At 48.8% G+C, this 18382-nt stretch overlaps 1 protein-coding gene across 1 annotated transcript in view; it reads right to left on the bottom strand.

Annotated features, from left to right (window-relative positions):
* Positions 1–18382, bottom strand: part of LOC149325899 (ionotropic receptor coreceptor Ir8a-like) — a 57945-nt gene that overhangs the window by 21058 nt on the left and 18505 nt on the right. The window contains exons 3-5 of the mRNA XM_089564407.1: positions 17471–17561; positions 16283–16450; positions 5301–5433 (exon numbers count right to left, since the gene is read on the bottom strand). Coding sequence (XP_089420533.1) covers positions 5301–5433; positions 16283–16450; positions 17471–17561 — 392 coding nt within the window. The remainder of the gene's footprint in view (positions 1–5300; positions 5434–16282; positions 16451–17470; positions 17562–18382) is intronic.

Genomic DNA, 18382 nt, shown 5'->3' with positions numbered 1-18382 from the left:
AGCGCACCTCTAAGACAAGCACGTGGAATGAAAACGACTGTGCTCTATTCAGAAAATGAAGCTAACAAACGCTGCCACAACCGTAAGAACAACTACCGGATACCACGCAGTCTCTACCGCTTGAGTTCTTGACAAGCTTACAGAACTTTTCTTTTTCGGACGTCGTTCCTGATGACCAGCGATTATAAAAAACAGATTATCAACCTAGTGAGCTAATGAACTCATGATGACGAACAAAAGCGAGCCCATCGGGGAGCCATACCTGAAGTGGAAAACACACGCACCGAAAAAAAACGCCTTCAGATGCACCCATCAGAGCTCTTAAAATCGACGTTGCCGTAAATGACGATGACTATAACTTTTCTTACTCCGCGCGACGAAGCAGTCGACAAAACCGGCCGCTGTCTAAGCTGAGTGCCGACGTTCTCTAGCGAGGAAAGTTAGCACACGCTTTTCGAATTGGCCGCTGCATTCATTACGACCCGACACCGGCGGACGCTTTTCGTATGTCATACCTCCGGCGCTCCTCGGGCGCTCAGTTTCGGTCGCGTGCGGGACCCCCTCCTCTCAGACCCTTCACAGGGTTTATACTTGCGCTTCACATCCGATCCGGCAAAAGCCCTACCGAGTGTCTCCGTCTGAACGTAAGCTTATCAATGAACAAGTAAAGGATAGCTAAATACAGAGAGGGGGAAATTTTAACGAGAAACGTTTCCGGTTGGCTACCCTGCACTGGGAAACAAGTGAAGGAGATATTAACCAAAGGTGCTATACAAGAGTCGTCGAGCCCATGGGCTGCTCCAGCAATTCTTGCTCGGGAGAAGGATGGATCATGGCGTTTTTGTGTGGATTACCGTCGTCTGAAAACCGTCAGAAGAAAAGACTTACACCCCCTACCTCGAATCAACAGTGCCATCGACTGCCCTTTCTCAGCCTCCTACTTCTCGTCTATTGATCTTTGGTCGGGGTATTGGCAAATCCCTATGCATCCCACGGACGAAGAAAAGAAAGAATTTATTACACCTGATGGCCTTTAAGAATTTATTGTGATGCCTTTCGACGTTTGCAATGCGCCCGCCAGCTTCGAGAGATTTATGGACACTATACTGCGTGGTTTGAAATGGGAAATATGCCAATGCTACCTCGACGATGTTGTCATTTTCGGAAAGACGTTCAATGAGTACAACGAACGTTTATTTCTTGTCCTAGACTGTATGCGCAAAGCTGGCCTTCTGCTCAACTCTAAAAAGTGTCATTTAGTTGTGCGTCAAACGTGAGTGCTTGGAGACCTCGTTGACGAAGATTCGTCCGACCTGATCCAGCCTAGACTGCAGCTCTCGAGTTGTTCCAGCCACCAAAGTCTGTCAAGGAGCTCCGGAGTCTGTTGAACTAGTACTTTTGCCGCTTTCTTCATCGCTTTGCGTACGTCGCATACCCCCTGACAGGCCTACTACAGAAAGATGTGGCTTTCGAGTGGACCCCTGAGTGCGATTCCGCCTTTAGCCAACTAAAATTCTTTCTCACGTCCCACCCTGTACTTCGCCGCTTTGATCCCTCCTCTCCCACAGAGATTCATACCGACGTCAGTGGGGTTTGCCTCGGCGCTGTGCTCGTCCAGCGCTGCGAAAACAAAGAGCACCTTGTTGCGTATGCGAGCCGCTCGCTCAGCAGCCCGGAGCGCAATAATACAGCCACCAAGCGAGAGTGCTCGGCCGTCGTCTTCGCCACGCAGCGTTTCCGTTCATGTCTGTGAAGACGCCCGTTCAGAATCGTCACCTACCGACATGTCCTCTGCTTTGTCGTTAACCTTCGTGACCCGTGCGGGTGCCTTGCAGGGTGGGCTCTCCGAGCACAAAAATACTGCACAGTCGTCTACAAGACTGGTCGCCGTCACGCTGACGCGGACTGTCTTTCGAGGCTACCACTTCCTGAATCGGAGTCTAACATCAAATACTTTCGATCACTGCGTCGCGTCAGTGTCAGCGGTTTTTCCTGATTTCGCAACTTTCAAAGCGGAACAGCACAAAGATTTAACCCTACAGTCTCTCCTAGCGGATGCTCAAGATCCTTCCAATGTAAGCCACTTTTGTGTGCGAGATGGACTTCTGTAGAAGAAATACTATTCTTCTACGGCCAACCGCTTCCTCCTGGTAGTTCCGAAGAGCCTGCGCATCTCTGTCTTCCAGGCCATGCACGGCAGCCCTACGTCTGGACATCTTTGTTCGGCACAGACGCTCCACCGTAACCAGGCACGCTTCTATTGGCCGAAATTCGGGCCACGACTGAGCGCTACGTCGCCAGCTGCACTCACTGTCAACGATACAAGCAATCCACTAGCGTTGCATCTGGTCAGCTTCACCGTGTGACACCGCCTGCAGCACCGTTTGAGCAAGTGGGCATAGATCTCCTTAGCCTGTTGCCGAAATCTTATCATGGGAACCACTGGATAGTGGTTTGCGCCGATTACCTTACTCGGTATTTCGAGACGGCAGTCCTGGCTTCGGCTACAGCGTATTATGTGTCCCCTTTTCTGTTACGATTCACAATTCTGTGCCATGGATCTCCAAAAGTTATTATCAGTGACCGTGGTCGGCAGTTCACCGCTGACGTAATGGAGCATCTTCTCCGTTCCTGCCCTTCGCATTTTCGCCATTCCTCGCCTTACCATCCCCAGACGAATGGGCTAACTGAGCGCACAAACCGACCGATCACCAACACGCTTTCAAAGAACGTCAAGCACAAGAAGAAGAATTTCAAGCTCAAGAACTGGCACAGCGTCCTGCCGTTCATCACTTACGCGTTCAATACCGCGCGCCATCAGACTACCGGTTTAATCCCCTTCTTTTTAATCTGTGCTTGCCCCCCACGCTGCACCCTGGACACCATACTACCATTTTCTGCCGAGCTTCATGAAGATGCCTCTATCGCCGAGACACTCTGTCTCGCCGAATAAGCCCGTCGCCTTGTCTGTCGTCGTGTTTCGCCTCCCAAGATCGATCTAAAGCTCTCTACGATGGCCACCGCCGTCACATCAGCTACAGGCCTGGTGATTTGGTCTTGTTCTGGTGGCCTATCAGAAAGCGAGGATTGGCTCAGAAGCTGCTGTGTCACTACGGTGGACCCTATGTAATTATTGAGTAAATCAGCGAGCTTAATTACCGCATAGCGCGTCTTACGGCAAGCGGCTATCGTTCAGCACGAACTGTAAACACTCATGTTGCCCGGCTGAAGCCGTACCAGAAATTAGAGAGTCTTACCTTTTCTATAGGTTCAATACGGTGTCTTCAGGTTTAAATGAAAGCGCAGGAATATTGAGTTCTATGCCCTCTTAATGCCCACTTTTTTCGCTTAGAGGTTAGTGTACTCTTGTTACCCATCAGCTTCTTTTCGAGAGTTAGATATGATTGCTACTGATTACGCTGTTCATTGCTTCCATATGTTTCGATCTCTTATAACTCGTTCTCTTCTAACTTCGTTCTCGCTGTTCAAGATATGTGACTTTTCAGCTGAGGACTGATTGTAAGCAAAGTGAATAATCATGCGCATGCTTGTTTATCTAGCTACTCAACGTTATGTAGTTAGGACAGAAGATAGACTAAATTTCGCCGAGAACCTGTTGGGTATGCTATTGTGATTCATTTATTTTCTTGAAGTGATGTGCCTCACGCTATAATTGAATTTTTTTATTTATTACCCTGTACACTGTCTAGCTCTTATCTACACATACTGTGCCCTCCCTTTCGATTCAGACCATCTGACGAAGGCCGTTCCACGGCCGAAACTTCAATAATCGTTTGAAATCTTGGGCTACGTTTATACTACTACTGACCATGCCAAGATCTGTCTTTTTGCTAGAATACACAAAGACACACAAAGACACACACACACGCACCTAGCAACCTGCCCACCGTATGAGGAGGTAGCTTATTTAATCAGGTTACACATTTATCATGTACCACTAGTGTACTATTGCGTATGAAATTTTCGTGCACTCAGTCAATCTCTGCAACCAGTTTTTTTTTAAGAAACCGTGCAGCCTAATGCGGCTGCCTAAGATACTTACTAACTATTAATAATTTCGCTGGCACTGATTTTTATGGCGAAATGCGCAGCGAAAATGTAGTCTCGCTTTTTTCGTTTTTCATTCTTCAGCACGCTGCTCCATTAGTGATGTGACGCCGCTCAAGGATGGCCTGCGCTGGGTCATTGCTCTGTCCTTGGATCAACGGCGTTAAATTCGCAGCAACGCAGGTTTCGCTGGCTCTGCTTGATCTGCGGACCAAAGAAGCGTGCTTCTCCGTCGCTACCGTAGACACATGTGGTGTAGAATTCTCCACACTGAGTGCATTCGAACACCGCGTTAAAGCAGAAATAAGAATGGCCGCACTGGTCCTCGATACACACCTCAACGCCAGGAGAGTAGCGCGTGTGGCCATTGCAGAGGATTTACTCTCTCACTGGAAGGTAGGTGCTATTCTAGTCTTGCCTACTGCGTTGTGGCGAATTTAAGCAAAGTATTGTTTTCTACTTCGTGCTTGAAGCGGTCCTCCCGTCACATACCCAGCTGTTTTTTGGTCGGGGGGAAGGTACTGTACACGTCGTTTTGTTTTTAGTGCATCAGCACTTATAGTGGCCATTCCTTACATTTAGACGTTGTGTGTTTCTCTGCCTCTCTTGCTGAATCCCGTTTTGTGGTAGGCTGCTAACCTGGCCACCGGGTGGTGGGTAAACTGCACACTATGTAAGGCGGTAACCTATTTAATCATGAGCGGCTGCTCGGGAAGACCAAGCAACCCACCTGAGCAACCTAAGTAGCACCGATTTCAAAACCTGCCATGGCACCTCCCTTTTACTACTGCGCCACTGATCACCTGCCCATCAGGGGACTTGCTTGTCAAGCTGTGTTAACCAGGTGATAACCTGGGGCGCTGAGCAGGCGACAATGCTCCTAAGCGCACCGCGCAGAGTGGAATGTACAGCAGCGTTAAGGAGGAGAACATGACTGAAATTACGCTTTCGCAGTAGCTAAACGGAAATCGTTGGGTGGTAATCGTAGCTCCAAGCGAGAATTGTCATCATGCTAACGGACATATCCGCATTTTGCCTAATTGCCGAAATCAACTGATATTTGTTTAGTGTTCCCTTCGAACGAAGACAAATAATTTTACAAGTATGAAAAGCGTGCTTGTATGAAGAGGTTTGGGCATTAACTGAAAAAGGCCGCGGACAACACGAAGGAAGCAGCAACCGCGCTTTTTGGCCAGTCAGTACTACAACTTAAAGCGCACGAGCGAACTTGCCTTCGAGGAACATGTAGGCCAAGAGCGCTGTCAGGCTATTGTAGAATCTGGACACCAGCGTCTGTTGCGAGTCCGAGGCAAGAGACATAACCACCGACAGCACCATGAGAGACACAATGATTGCCGTCCAAACCTGCACCCAAGAGGAACGGCAAGGAAAGAACGTTGAAAAATTTCCTAAACTGTTTCAAAACGTCATTATATGCCTGACGCGAAAGCTAAAATTAAGAATTTACGTCTAGAGAACAATAAAATAAAGCATTCGCCCCTCCATATTCTGCAACTGATCTGATTGAAACGAGTACGTGAAAGCATAGCGCATGAATACACATGGCAACTTTATTTCCCTCACGATGTTGATCGTGAATTTTGTAGGATGCTTGCCGTCTTGCAGGTCCTGAATTGCTCAGTCACATTGCTGGAGACACTTTGCGGAAATAGCAACTGTTGGTCTACAATTATGAAAAAAAAATGGTACAAGGTAGGAGAAAGAGTTATTGTAGAGTGACCTCTCGAAACTAGCCCTCGGCTCCTTCATACAGATTGTCTTAGACCCTGTTCCCACCCTCGGTGGCAACAGTAACCACCTAGGTAATTTAAAAAGCAGCCACCCAATCACATAGCTCACAATCTATATAGATATCGCTTAAGCCATGTGTATAAACAAGAAATCCACAGGAATATCAACAATATACGTAACCTATCCCAATTACAGGACAGAACTCCAAGTTACATTACAAGACACTTCGAGGATTGGTCAGTACCAATGTCACGTTCAAGTTACGGGAAACAGTGCCTTAAGTACACAATACCAACGCTCTTGAATTATTATAATTCTGTCCATTTTGACCTTTTCACGGCAACTTACAAGTACCTCCGGCAGATGTATTTGGTTTCTGTGTAATGTTGTCTAGCCTTGCTGTTGTTTTCGTTTGGATTTGTAGAAGTGAGTTCCGCTGTTGTTTTCTATTCTTTTTGTTGTTTTCTGTTGTTTTCGTTTACGAGTACTAAGTCTGTATCATATTAAAAATGTATGTATATGTTTGCATATCAAGAATATGTCACGTGATGCCGCCACTCTGCCAAAATAAGGGATTGTGGACCCGTCAAGCTGTCCAAGGACAGCTTTTTTTCTACAATCCCCCCATCTGTATTTGATGGCAAATAAAGATTTCATTTCATATTGTGGAATGGAAAAAAGAGTCAATCAAAGATTGGTAAAACAAGAGAAGTCTTCTCAAGCAATACCATACAAGTATGTACACTCTCCACTTTCTGAATCTTAGCGGATTTGCTTTCCTCCTGCGAGCTTGCCGAATACCCTGAGTTTCCCACGGGCGCAGCATGTTCACTGACTCACAGACCTAACCTAGTAAACACAGTTCCAACTAATGGCTATCTACAAGGTTGATAAAGTAAGGTGGCGTTACTCCCGAATACTCGGGGACTGTCTCCCATGGACAGTAGACGGATGGACACAGCCCCTCGTACAAAGCACATCTGTGTGTCCACTTCCTGTGCATGTCCGTTGAGATTCACTCGTCGTGACGAATAGTCATTTTTCATGTCTGCAGCTAGCGAAGTACATGACTCGTTGACCGCGCCTTCAGGCGCCAAATAGCAGAGCCAAAGAAACACATCGCCTCTAGGAGCCGATCCTCAGACTTGGAACAAAAATGTAGGGAGCGACGCGCCTGCGTCCCCGTAGGACGTGGACAATGGTTCCCTTTACCGGATTAGCTGAAACCCCTGCTTCTCTCGTCCTCCGACAGCGTCAAGCCACCTAATTTCATGCGTGCCTTCAGTAGCAGCTGTGGCTAACACTCTTTTATTAATTAATTAATTCATTACATTTTATTCCTACTCTTGCGTTACAAATTATCAAAACACTGACTGAACCCATAGCCGGGGGTTACTGTGGGGTTCAGAAACAAAATACATGATGGCAATGACACTGCATTTGTGTAAAATGAAAAGCACAAATCAAGGCGCGAGACCAAAATAGATTATGTAATGAGGAGAAAATAAAATAATCTCCGTTTTACAGCAGAATGACTCAGAATTTGTCATGAACAACACGGTACAACAAACACAAACCGAAAACGACTGTCACATAGGTCAAATAAGGCACACATAGGACTGTTTTATTTCTGAGGGTAAAGCATTCTAAATCTTGGTTCCTGAAAACTGCACCAATCTTTCACTGTAGATGTTATTAGGCGGTGGCAGATTAAAGTGACTATGTGTGAGCTTTCTTGTGAATCGAGAAGACGAGCGAAACAGGAAGGCTTTAAAAGGATGATTATGCTTTACTATGTTGTTTACACACAGCGCTATCTTTAAAGTCTGCAAAAGGTTAAAAGGAAGGATATTAAGCATGAAATGCTTTTAGCTCCCGTTGTCGGCAGCGTGGTGACGTCACGCCGAGACCGAGAGCCAACATCCGGGCATTGAATTCCACTCATCCGGGCACTGAATTCCACACATCCGGGAGCTGAAACGAGAGCATCCGGGCACCGTACGAGATTTAACGAGATTTAGTGAGACTCTCTAAGCCCTCCTACAGGACCGGCATACAAGCGCCGGTAGCTTCGCGCCGAACGGGTGGTGGCGTTCCTCCCTTCCTGTACGGTGCGGTTCGGGTGTCCAGCGAGATGACAGAGAATTACTGCTTATTTCCTTCCCTCAAAAAAGCGTTGCGTTCAAAGGGCAAGGCATCGCGCCGAACGGGTGTTGGCGTTCCTCCCTTCCTGTACGGTGCGGTTCGGGTGTCCACCGAGATGACAGAGAATTACTGCGTAATTTCGTTTATCAAAAAGCGTCGCGTTCAAAGGGCAAGCCATCGCGCCGAACGGGTGGTGGCGTTCCTCCCTTCCTGTACGGTGCAGTTCGGGTGTCCACCGAGATGACAGAGAATTACTGCGTAATTTCGTTTATCAAAAAGCGTCGCGTTCAAAGGGCAAGGCATCGCGCCGAACGGGTGGTGGCGTTTCTCCCTTCCTGTACGGTGCGGTTCGGGTGTCCACCGAGATGACAGAGAATTACTGCGTAATTTCGTTTATCAAAAAGCGTCGCGTTCAAAGGGCAAGGCATCGCGCCGAACGGGTGTTGGCGTTCCTCCCTTCCTGTACGGTGCGGTTCGGGTGTCCACCGAGATGACAGAGAATTACTGTGTAATTTCGTTTATCAAAAAGCGTCGCGTTCAAAGGGCAAGGCATCGCGCCGAACGGGTGGTGGCGTTCCGTGGACTGCCTGGTAGCGCTACAACACACAGTCGCGTTCCTCTCCTAAAGGCGAAGCTTAAGCGTCATTAATTAGCAGGTAATTAGTATTTAGCCATTAATCGGTAATTAGTCACTAATTGCTACTTTGTCATTACTTCGTCATCAATTATGTGCGACGTAATCCAGTGGTGACGTCACCAGTGTCACATAGGCAAAGTGGTACAAATAACCGAGGAATGAAAACAACGATTACAAAGATGAAAGGCAAACAGAAACCGGATACAGCTGACGAGGCAGAGCGGAAGAGATTCCCCTGACACTCACAGGAAACGATTGCGTCCACATGGACCAGTGCACAGTATGTGTGGTGTGGTGTGTTGAACACTAGACCCATTTCAAGATTTTCATTAGTACCATCTACAACTAGCCCGTAAACATTTCATGCTTACTCTACTCTCGGTTACGGGAGAGGCAGGGATTTTTTTTTAATAACTGAAAAAGTGGTTTACTTGGTTCGGTATGCTTAGTTTTTGTTATAATTCGGATAGCACGTTTATAATTCGGATAGCACGTTTTTGTAATCGCCGAATAGGATCAACGTAAGTGTTGACATCAAACACCATGACTCCACACAATATTTTAAATGCCTCTTAATAAAGGGGAAATAAAGGGTACGCAGTGCATGTGTGTTAAAACAATCGCGGACCTGTAATAACGCATCAGAGCCATAATACAACTTTGAACAGACGGCGGTAATCTGATTTCTCCAGTGAAGATACTCGTCTAGAATGACACCAAGATACTTAAATGAGTGTGTTCATTCAAGTGAGTGGTCGGTTATGAAAATGTTAATTTGGTTGCTGTCAATGACTTTTGCTCGGGAGCTAACACTATATATTTGATTTTGATTCAATTAATCGTTAGCTTCTTAGTAAGAAACCAGATTGAATTTGTCGTGTCCGGTCGCTGTGTTGAATGCAGCGAAAGACGCACACGGTACTTTTAGACTTCGTTTATTTAAAGCCGATGAGGGTGCGACCAGCGTCGACCGAGGCAGGAGCCGAACTGGCCGCCCGAAGAAAGGAGGGAGCTGAGAAGCGTCCACGGGAGGGAGTGGCTTCCCAGAACAGGAGGAGGGTGCGGGGGCGCACCGTGGGGGGGCATCTGGTGACAGCGTGCGACGAGGGGCAACTGTCGTGGTCGTTAGGAGGAGGATTGAGTGGTCGTTAGGAGGGGAATGCGAGTGGTCGTTAGGAGGGGGCGCACACACACAAAAGCAATACGGGGACACAACACTTCCTTCCCCCTTAGAAAGTTGCCTGGTATCGTGCAGGGGGTCGGCGCTCACGCGTGGAGGCGCGCTGGCTTTGTGCGCTCGGGGGAGAAACACTTGTAGGCTGGCTGTTGTTCGCTGTGTCTCCTAGGTCTGTCCTGGGCGAAGTCTCTTCTTCCGGGAAGAGGTGCCAGGCTATGTGGGAAAATGGTGCACGTGTTCTCTCCGCTGGCGGACAGCTCTCAGACGGCGTCGTAAATCTACGCAGCTGGTTGAGATGTCGGCGTGCTACTGTGCCATGTATGTTGACGAGCCAAGAGCGCAGGCCTATGCGTCTGACAATTGTAGCTTCCTCCCAGCGTGGCTTTTTCAGAAACTGTCGGGCGAGGACGCGCTGCCCCTCATTAAGCGTGCCGCAGCGCGGAATTGCTTTTTCTTCCCGGAACGTCTCTGCCTTTGGCTCGGGGAGGATGGCTGTGAGCTGGGTTCGCATTTCACGCTCGAACATCATTTTCGAGGGGGTCTCGCCTGTTGTGCTCTGAACCGTCGTGTGCTGCTTGAAGAGAAAGCGCGCAAGGCGGCGCTGCAGCGAGCCTGTCTGATCTCTTTCAAGGGCGCGTTTTAGCTCGGCTACGTAGCGCTCGGCTTGTCCGTTTGTCGCTGGGTGGTAGGGGGCGGATGTAACTGATGAGATCCCGTTGTCGCGATAAAACTTGAGGATCTCCGCAGACACAAACGGTGTTCCGTTGTCCGACACTACCTTGCGCGGCAGGCCGAACGTTGCAAATAGTGATCGGAGGTTGTCAATGACTGCTGCCGAAGTCGTCTGTCCCATTTGCCTTATCTCAAGCCACTTTGTGTAGGCATCTACGACCACAAGGAAAGTGCAGCCCTCAATTGGTCCTGCAAAATCAATGTGCAGTGTGTGCCATGGTGTGTCTGGCTTTTCCCATTCTGGGACAGGAGCTTTCGGCGGGGCGCTCCGGCTGCTCTGGCAAGGCTTGCATTCTCGCACCACTGTTTCGATGTCGTTGTCAATGCCAGGCCACCACATGTAGCTTCTGGCACACTTTTTCATTGCAACGATGCCCCGATGTCCGGCGTGGATGAGAGACATAGCTTGTGCGCGTAGTTCTCTCGGCATCACAACTCGGGACCCAAATATGATGCAGCCGCGATGGGTGCTCAACTCTGTAGCTCGCCTGCGGTAAGCGTCGAAGTTGTCCCCTTTGAGTTTATGCACGTTGCCTTGTTGAACAGCTGTGTAAACTAGCCGGAGAGCTGCGCACTTCTGCGTAGATGCTGCAACTGTGCCTGCTGTAAGCGGAGGTTCTGGCAGTGCTTCGAACATCAGAACGTCTCCTGGTGGAAATGGTTCGTCAACAGTTGCGTCTAGTGGCAGACGGCTTAGCGCATCGGCGTTTTGATGTTTACTCCCATTGCGGTAGACCAGAGCGTAGTCGTACGCTGAGAGTTTGATGGAATGCTGCGTCGGCTCGATGACACCTTGCTGCTCCAGTTTGTCCAACTCTTTTTCAACTGAATCTCGGAGAGCAAACGGCACCGGCCTGGCCTTCAGAAATTTGGGTTGCGCGTTGTCCAACAACTCCAGTGTGACCGGGGGCCCTTCGTTTCCTGGAATCTCTTCCGAGAATACTCTTTCGTATTTCTCTGGCAGTTGCTCAACCATGTTCTGGCTCGGCGTCTGGTGTATGCCGCATATCATCACGCCTAGTGGAGAAAACCAGTTTCTCCCTAGAAGGCTTGATTCTGTGCCCTTCACAACAAGCAGAGGTAGCGTATGGGTCTGGCCGTTGTAGTTAACCTGCACGTTGGCAGAGCCCAATAGTGGCAGATTCTGTCCTGACCACGTTCGCAGGTGCGTGTCGTCTCGTTGCAGGGCGGGTGCGTCAGATGGCCATGAAGTTCGGAACGTGTCCTCACTGATCAGAGTACAGGCTGCGCCGGAGTCCACCTCGAACTTAATCAGCTGGTGATGTACGCTTACTTCTGTAAAAATCTTCGGTCGCGTGCCGAGATTCATGGTGTTCAGGTCGTACAACACAGATGGTGTTGCTGATGTTGTTCCATGGAGATCAGATAGCGGCGTATTCTCTGAGGCGTTGACGCTGTGATTAGGCTGGGAAGGTGACTTTATCTTGGCAAGTCTCCGTTTCGTAATGCATGCTCTTTCGATATGCCCTCGCTTGTGGCAAAAATTACACGTGGCTGACTGGAATCGACATCCCTGGGGGTTGTGTTGGTCGTCACACCGCCAGCAGCGTTGTGCCTTTTTGACCGATTTTACAACAACAGAAGGCTTGCGCACCTGGTTGCTTGTCTGGTGTACCGGCTCGGTGTTCCGGCGAATCCCTCTCTGCTGGTGACCGGCGCTCTCCGCTCGAACGGCGATGTCGTAAGCTTTGCTGAATGTGAGGTCCTTCTCAGCGAACAGGCGCTGCTGCAGTGACTCGTCACTCAGTCCGCACACAAATCTGTCGCGTAACATCACGTCCAAGGGAAGCATGGTGGTGTTAGCAGAAGAAGCTGCGTCTCCCTCCTGCCCGGTAGCTGTTGTCGACAGCGTTCCAAAATTGCAGTCGGCAGCGAGCTTCTTGAGCGCGGCTACGTAGGCGCTCACAGTTTCTCCTCCCAGTTGATCTCGTCGTTGGAAGCGAGCCCGGCTGTAGACCTCGGATGGCCTTGGGTCGTAGTGCTTTTGCAGCGCTTTTACGATGTCGTCGTAAGACACTGCCGCTGGTGTGCTTGGCTGAATAAGGGCGCAGACAGTATCGTAGGTCTGCTCCCCGCACAGCGTCAGCAGGTTGGCCCTCTTCAAGGCTGGGTCTGTGATGTTGTTAGCTTCAAAGTAGAACTGAAGGCGTCCAACCCACGATGACCACGATGAGCCGTTGAATTCTGGTATCTGATTGGGAAACCCTCGCGTAGCCATGGCTTGTCAATAGCGTTGCGTAGCGCGGGTCGAATCCACTTTCTCGTCGCCACTGTCGTGTCCGGTCGCTGTGTTGAATGCAGCGAAAGACGCACACGGTACTTTTAGACTTCGTTTATTTAAAGCCGATGAGGGTGCGACCAGCGTCGACCGAGGCAGGAGCCGAACTGGCCGCCCGAAGAAAGGAGGGAGCTGAGAAGCGTCCACGGGAGGGAGTGGCTTCCCAGAACAGGAGGAGGGGGTGCGGGGGCGCACCGTGGGGGGGCATCTGGTGACAGCGTGCGACGAGGGGCAACTGTCGTGGTCGTTAGGAGGAGGATTGAGTGGTCGTTAGGAGGGGAATGCGAGTGGTCGTTAGGAGGGGGCGCACACACACAAAAGCAATACGGGGACACAACAGAATTTTTTTTCAATTCAGCGTTTGTTTTTGCTTCTGAGTACTCATGGTTGTCAGCTGTAACTATGATCGCAGTGTCATCTGCATACATTAAAATATCACAGCAACTTAGCACATTCGGCTGTCATGCCGAGAGCGGAGAAAAAAACTCAACGAGCACCTTTTCCCGCGAACACACATTTGGTAATCATATGCAGCGTCGGAATTTTAGCTGCAACTTCCGTACTTTCGGAAACAGCGCCAGTGTAATGAATGAGGTTTAGGAAATGGAAACACGTAAAACGCTCTTTTGAACTGTGTTTTTGCGCTGTTGTGCCGAGTTTCTTGTCACTAACCGAGCTCTCAGTTAATTTATGCTAAAGGCGTGCTTCAGTAAAAACACCTCTCTGTTCTCTCGTTCTGTTACTTATGCTTTAGTATCAAGTGACAGAGTTATACCTATGCCACATGCGCAAGGGCAATTTCAATGTAGGCTTAATGCCATTTGTTAGCTAATGCCATTTTTTTCAGAGGTCCTGCAACATATCCAGATTTAATGTCATTACACGTACGTCGCGATAACTATATGGAATGCAAGCAAGTAGATTATAAAAAAAGCTAACCAGTACAAAATCTCGATGAAGCTGTTCAAATGTAGCACAAAATTTATTTTCCACAAAATTCCCCTCATCTAAGTTGTCGAGTCGCAAAAGTAGCTTTAAACTCCCGTGTCAGCCTGTGTTGTCAGCGCACAAACGTAGAGGTTTCTTGGGATGGCGTTGCGCACAAAAACAAACAAACACAGGAAGAGGCAGAAGACAGAAAGAGCGCAAACTATCAACTAGATTTATTGCTTTCGCAACAGAATATATATGCAGCATACACACGTGCAAAACCGAATAGGGAGAGGGAAAAAAAGGAATGGGGGAAGGGGATAGCAAGTCAAGCCTGCATAGGTCAGCGAAAGCTACGGATAAAATTCCTTTCCATATCATATAAGGTGACCGAGGTATCGCTAATACAATTTCCGCCTTTTTCTCTAATGTGAAAAGCTTGTAAAAGTTCGCGGGCTATTTTGCTTTTGCTCTTGCCCAGAATCTTGATGTATTTGGGCATCGGCTCACAACCACAGCATGAAATGCAATGGGCACGCAAGTTCGCCCCGTCTCTTTTTCTTACAGAAAGAGCATGCTCCCTTGCGCTCTCATTGATGCAGCGTCCAGTTTGGCCGACATACACGCGTCCACACTTGAGCGGGATTTGATACACCATGCCCGTGGCACATTTGACGTATTGTTCCGCATGTTTTGTTGTACATGCGCTCCGTGGTGCTCCTTCCTCGGTGATCATGGGGCATAACCCAGCAAGCTTTTTTGGAGCCGAAAAAACCACCGGAACACCATGCCTGTTTGCCACTTTTTTTTAAATTGTGGGCGACTTTGTGCATGCAAGGAAGCACCGTCGGCTCTGCACTCCTCAAGCGCTCAAGGTCACAGCTACGCTTGCCTTTCTTTGTCTTCTGGAGAAGGTTCTCGGCTACCGCTGTGATGAGCGAGCAGGGGAATCCGGCTGAAACCAGCCTGGTGATCTGATTATGGAAGCTGGAATGCATTTCATGCTCGCATGATTTGGTTAAGGCTGATTCTAGGCACGAGTTTGCAATTGCTCTTTTCACAATCTTTGAATGTGCAGAATCAAATGGAAGTAGTGCTTTCTGTGCTGGAGGAGCATATTTCCAACAGACATGATGCGAGCCAACCTGCATTTTAATGTCTAAAAGCTGCAATGAACCGTTGGTTGGGAGTTCGTGCGTGAAAACCAAGCCTTTGCCATATTGTCCAAAAAGAGTTAAAACACTGCTAACTGAATCAGTGTAGGTCAGCGTTTTTTGTTTCGAAAAAACAATTAAAAAATCGTCAACATATCTAAAACACTTAAGAATACCGTGGTTAGTAAGCTCTACATTCAAGGAACGGTCAATAGCAGCTAAAAATATTTCGCAGAGGATCGGGGCGACACAGGATCCAATGCAAATGCCTTGTCTTTGAATATAAAAATAGTCTTTAAAAGAGATAAACGTGGCTCGAGTTTTACGTCGTTGCACCGTAGACTTCTTGCCGTTCCTGAGCCAGTTCCGGGGAGTCAACGGCTAACGCAACCACCTGCTACGGCCAGGGGTGCCTCCAGTGCTGTTGCCACCCATCCATGTGGTGCCCAGAACGCCAACATCTCCAGCATCGCATCTACAGGCACTTGGACCGGGAGCTCGTACGACGCCTACAACGACGCCGCCAGCGGCGCCAGCCTGAGCACTTCGACCACCTCCTCGACGTCGGCTACCTGGATGCCACTTACTGGACCCATACAACGCTTCATCAGCGCCGAACTGTGAGCACGAAAGCGGAACGCTAGTAGATTGGGTGTTGCCGGGTCGTATGTATTGGTAGTCTGTGTTGTGTGTTAATTTTGTTCGTTAGTTTTGTGTGCTAGTGTTTATGTCCCGTATAATAAATGTGTCCCGTGTAATACATGTAGGGTGTAATAAATGTGCGTCTATGCTGGTACACCTGTCGCCTAGTCCATTTTTTCGGCCCGAGTGTTCTCAGTGGATCCGTGACACTGTCTGATATGATTTCTGCCGCTCTTTGTCCTGTGCGTTGCGCTTTTCTTCTACAGTTCAATACCATTTATGTCGCCATCTCGCTCCTCCAAGAACCTTCTATCATACATTCTTCTCTCGGCTAGGCATTTTACTCTCCTATCAACCACGCTCTCTCGAGTTTCTCCAGAGCGGGTGATAGTTCATGTAGCTTGCTTTACGGATTTCCGCTGCAGAAACTTTCCCCTGGCTATCCTGACCTCTACATGCAGACGCTCTTTGCGTGCAGTTCTCTCCAGCTTTGACTTATGCTTTGCTTTGTTTCTCTTTCTGCGAGGAGTGTTAAGCGACTTTTTTGCCCCCCGCTACCCACAAGGCAGGTTCCTAGCAGCGTCGCAACTGTGAATCCTGCCCCAGTTCACCCTGGACGGTCACACAGTCATTACCTGTTGCGCCATCGCTTCCCGCCTTGCCCTTTTCCCTGGGCTACTTTGCAACTCGAGGGAACACTGACGCATAATTTCACAACTCGGTCGGACGCGCCGCGCTCCACTTGCCTCTGCTCGGAACACTGTGAGTGAGCCAGCAATGCTGCTCTGCAGCGCCGAGACCCTGCTGAATCCACCCACGATGACCGCGTGTTCGTAACCCAAGGGACCGGTATCCTCGGCCACCTGCATCCTTTCGGCCGTCGGCACGTACAGAGAGAACGCCACGTCGGACTCCTGCAACCGGCACATTGCGTCACAAGGAGCGGACACCCGCAAGGCTTTAATGCACTTGCACGGAATCGACGTTGTGGACATCGACCACGAATATTTGTGTGTCTCATCTCATTGGGCGTTCTCGAAATACTGCCGTTTCACGGGCGCCACCTGCGCGCACGAGCACACTCCCAAATAACGCACTGCTCCGTGGTGTAGCACTTTAGATCGGCTTAGGCGAGGTTTACCAATTTCGTCTCAATAATTTAAGCAAATGTTTAAAAGTGCAGTCAGGAGAACTTCATGCAACGTTTTTTTTTTCTCGGCAAAAATCAGTTCTGAGGCCCTATTTCGCTATCTTACGGTTGTCCGACAGGGAAAGACGCATTTATTAACAAAAAAATGGTTCTTGGAACCTTCGCACCACTCGGTATAAACTCGTGACGTCAACACTGTGAACAACTTCGTGATCACTGTTTGAAGTGAGCGCTGGTCTAGTTAGCCTGAGAGATACGCAGTGCAAAACCTGTCTTAACGTACCGCACTTTGCTTGGGAATAAGAGTGGTGGTGGTGAGAAGATACACGTATATTATACGCATTTACCTTTTATTCGTTACAAAAGCTAGCTTTCATGTACATTTCACCAGTTGGTGATTAGAACGCCGTACTTATCGATACAAGGCATCTTGAGCCTCGTCTTCCGCGTCCCATTGGCAGAGAATTCGAGCATGAGGCTCCAACGAACGCGCTTCCTTAGGAATAAAGTCCGGCGTGAACCATATATAGTACTGCTAATCAACAATGACTAATACTTGACCACTAAGATTACTCTTCTAGAGATCGAATACCTTAGAATCCGCCACTGCTCGTTTCAAAAAAATATTCCCGTACACTTCCGATGAAACAGCGCTTGGAAACTCGATAAACCTTTCAGTTTATTTCAAGCCCTGTTAACAAGCTAATGCTCCGCTATATAGCCAGCTTATGTGGTCTCGCTTGAATTAGAATTCCGTGCCCTGCAGAAAGGTAGTTAAACTCACGTCTCTTTGAATCTCTCCGAGGAGGCCGGTCCAGGTACCGTTGGGCAACAGGCGCCCCCACACGTTCACTGGCGCAATGGTTGTTTTGGGGCTGCGTGACAAAGGTTGCACCGCAAGCACTCCTTTGTTTGCTCAGTCGAAGCGATTATATATGACATGTTCCACCGAATGTAGCCAACAACACCAAAATGTTCCCTTTGTGATAGACGTTTCCGTCCCCATGGTAGTGTTACACATGGTGGGTATGTGGAAAAGTTAAGCACTTTAAATGGCAAGCTTGTAAAATACAGCTTACACGTTAATATTTCATTATCACTCTCAAGTGCCTTACTATAATTAGAGATTTAATGTTCGTCACTAGCAATGGCAATAGACTAGCAATAGACAGCACCAGGTTCTAAATGTTCTAAAAGACGATTCTCGTCGGCACTGCAACGCGATGAATTCTGGCCCTCAACGTGCAAAAAAAGGGCAGCTTCAGGGCTGAGAAGCGCACCAAGATACGCACTTTAAAAATTTCCGTGGTGCATTTCATAGGCAGAACAAGAGAAGAGGCAACGAGCAGTGAGGAGCAGAGCAGTAGTACCGCTAGAGAGTGCAACTGCTTGCTCTGTCATTGAAGCGTTCCGTGCTCTCCCAGAGTAGGCGCGAGGGTGAAGAAGTATCACTTAAACGGATCGTTTACCTTCCGAACATCCTGTGCGCTGAACGCGCTTCCAGTGTGCCTCCGGTACGGCGGTCAGAGCAGACGCGTTTGACGTTCCCTGCCACGAACAGCCAAAACCGCGCATATTGGTGCAATAGTAACTTTTTAGACGTTAAACAACGTAACTTTCGCATTATTAAGGTCAACGTTTCCCTGCGCACCCCTTCCTCCCGACTTCGCTGACCGACTCTTGCCGTCTTGTCCAG

This window comes from Amblyomma mixtum, chromosome 10 (genome assembly GCF_055824585.1).
Source record: "Amblyomma mixtum isolate Tamu chromosome 10, ASM5582458v1, whole genome shotgun sequence".
Lineage (NCBI taxonomy): Eukaryota > Metazoa > Arthropoda > Arachnida > Ixodida > Ixodidae > Amblyomma > Amblyomma mixtum.
Note: the sequence above shows the minus strand (reverse complement) of the source record. Positions and strands in the feature narration are given on the sequence as shown.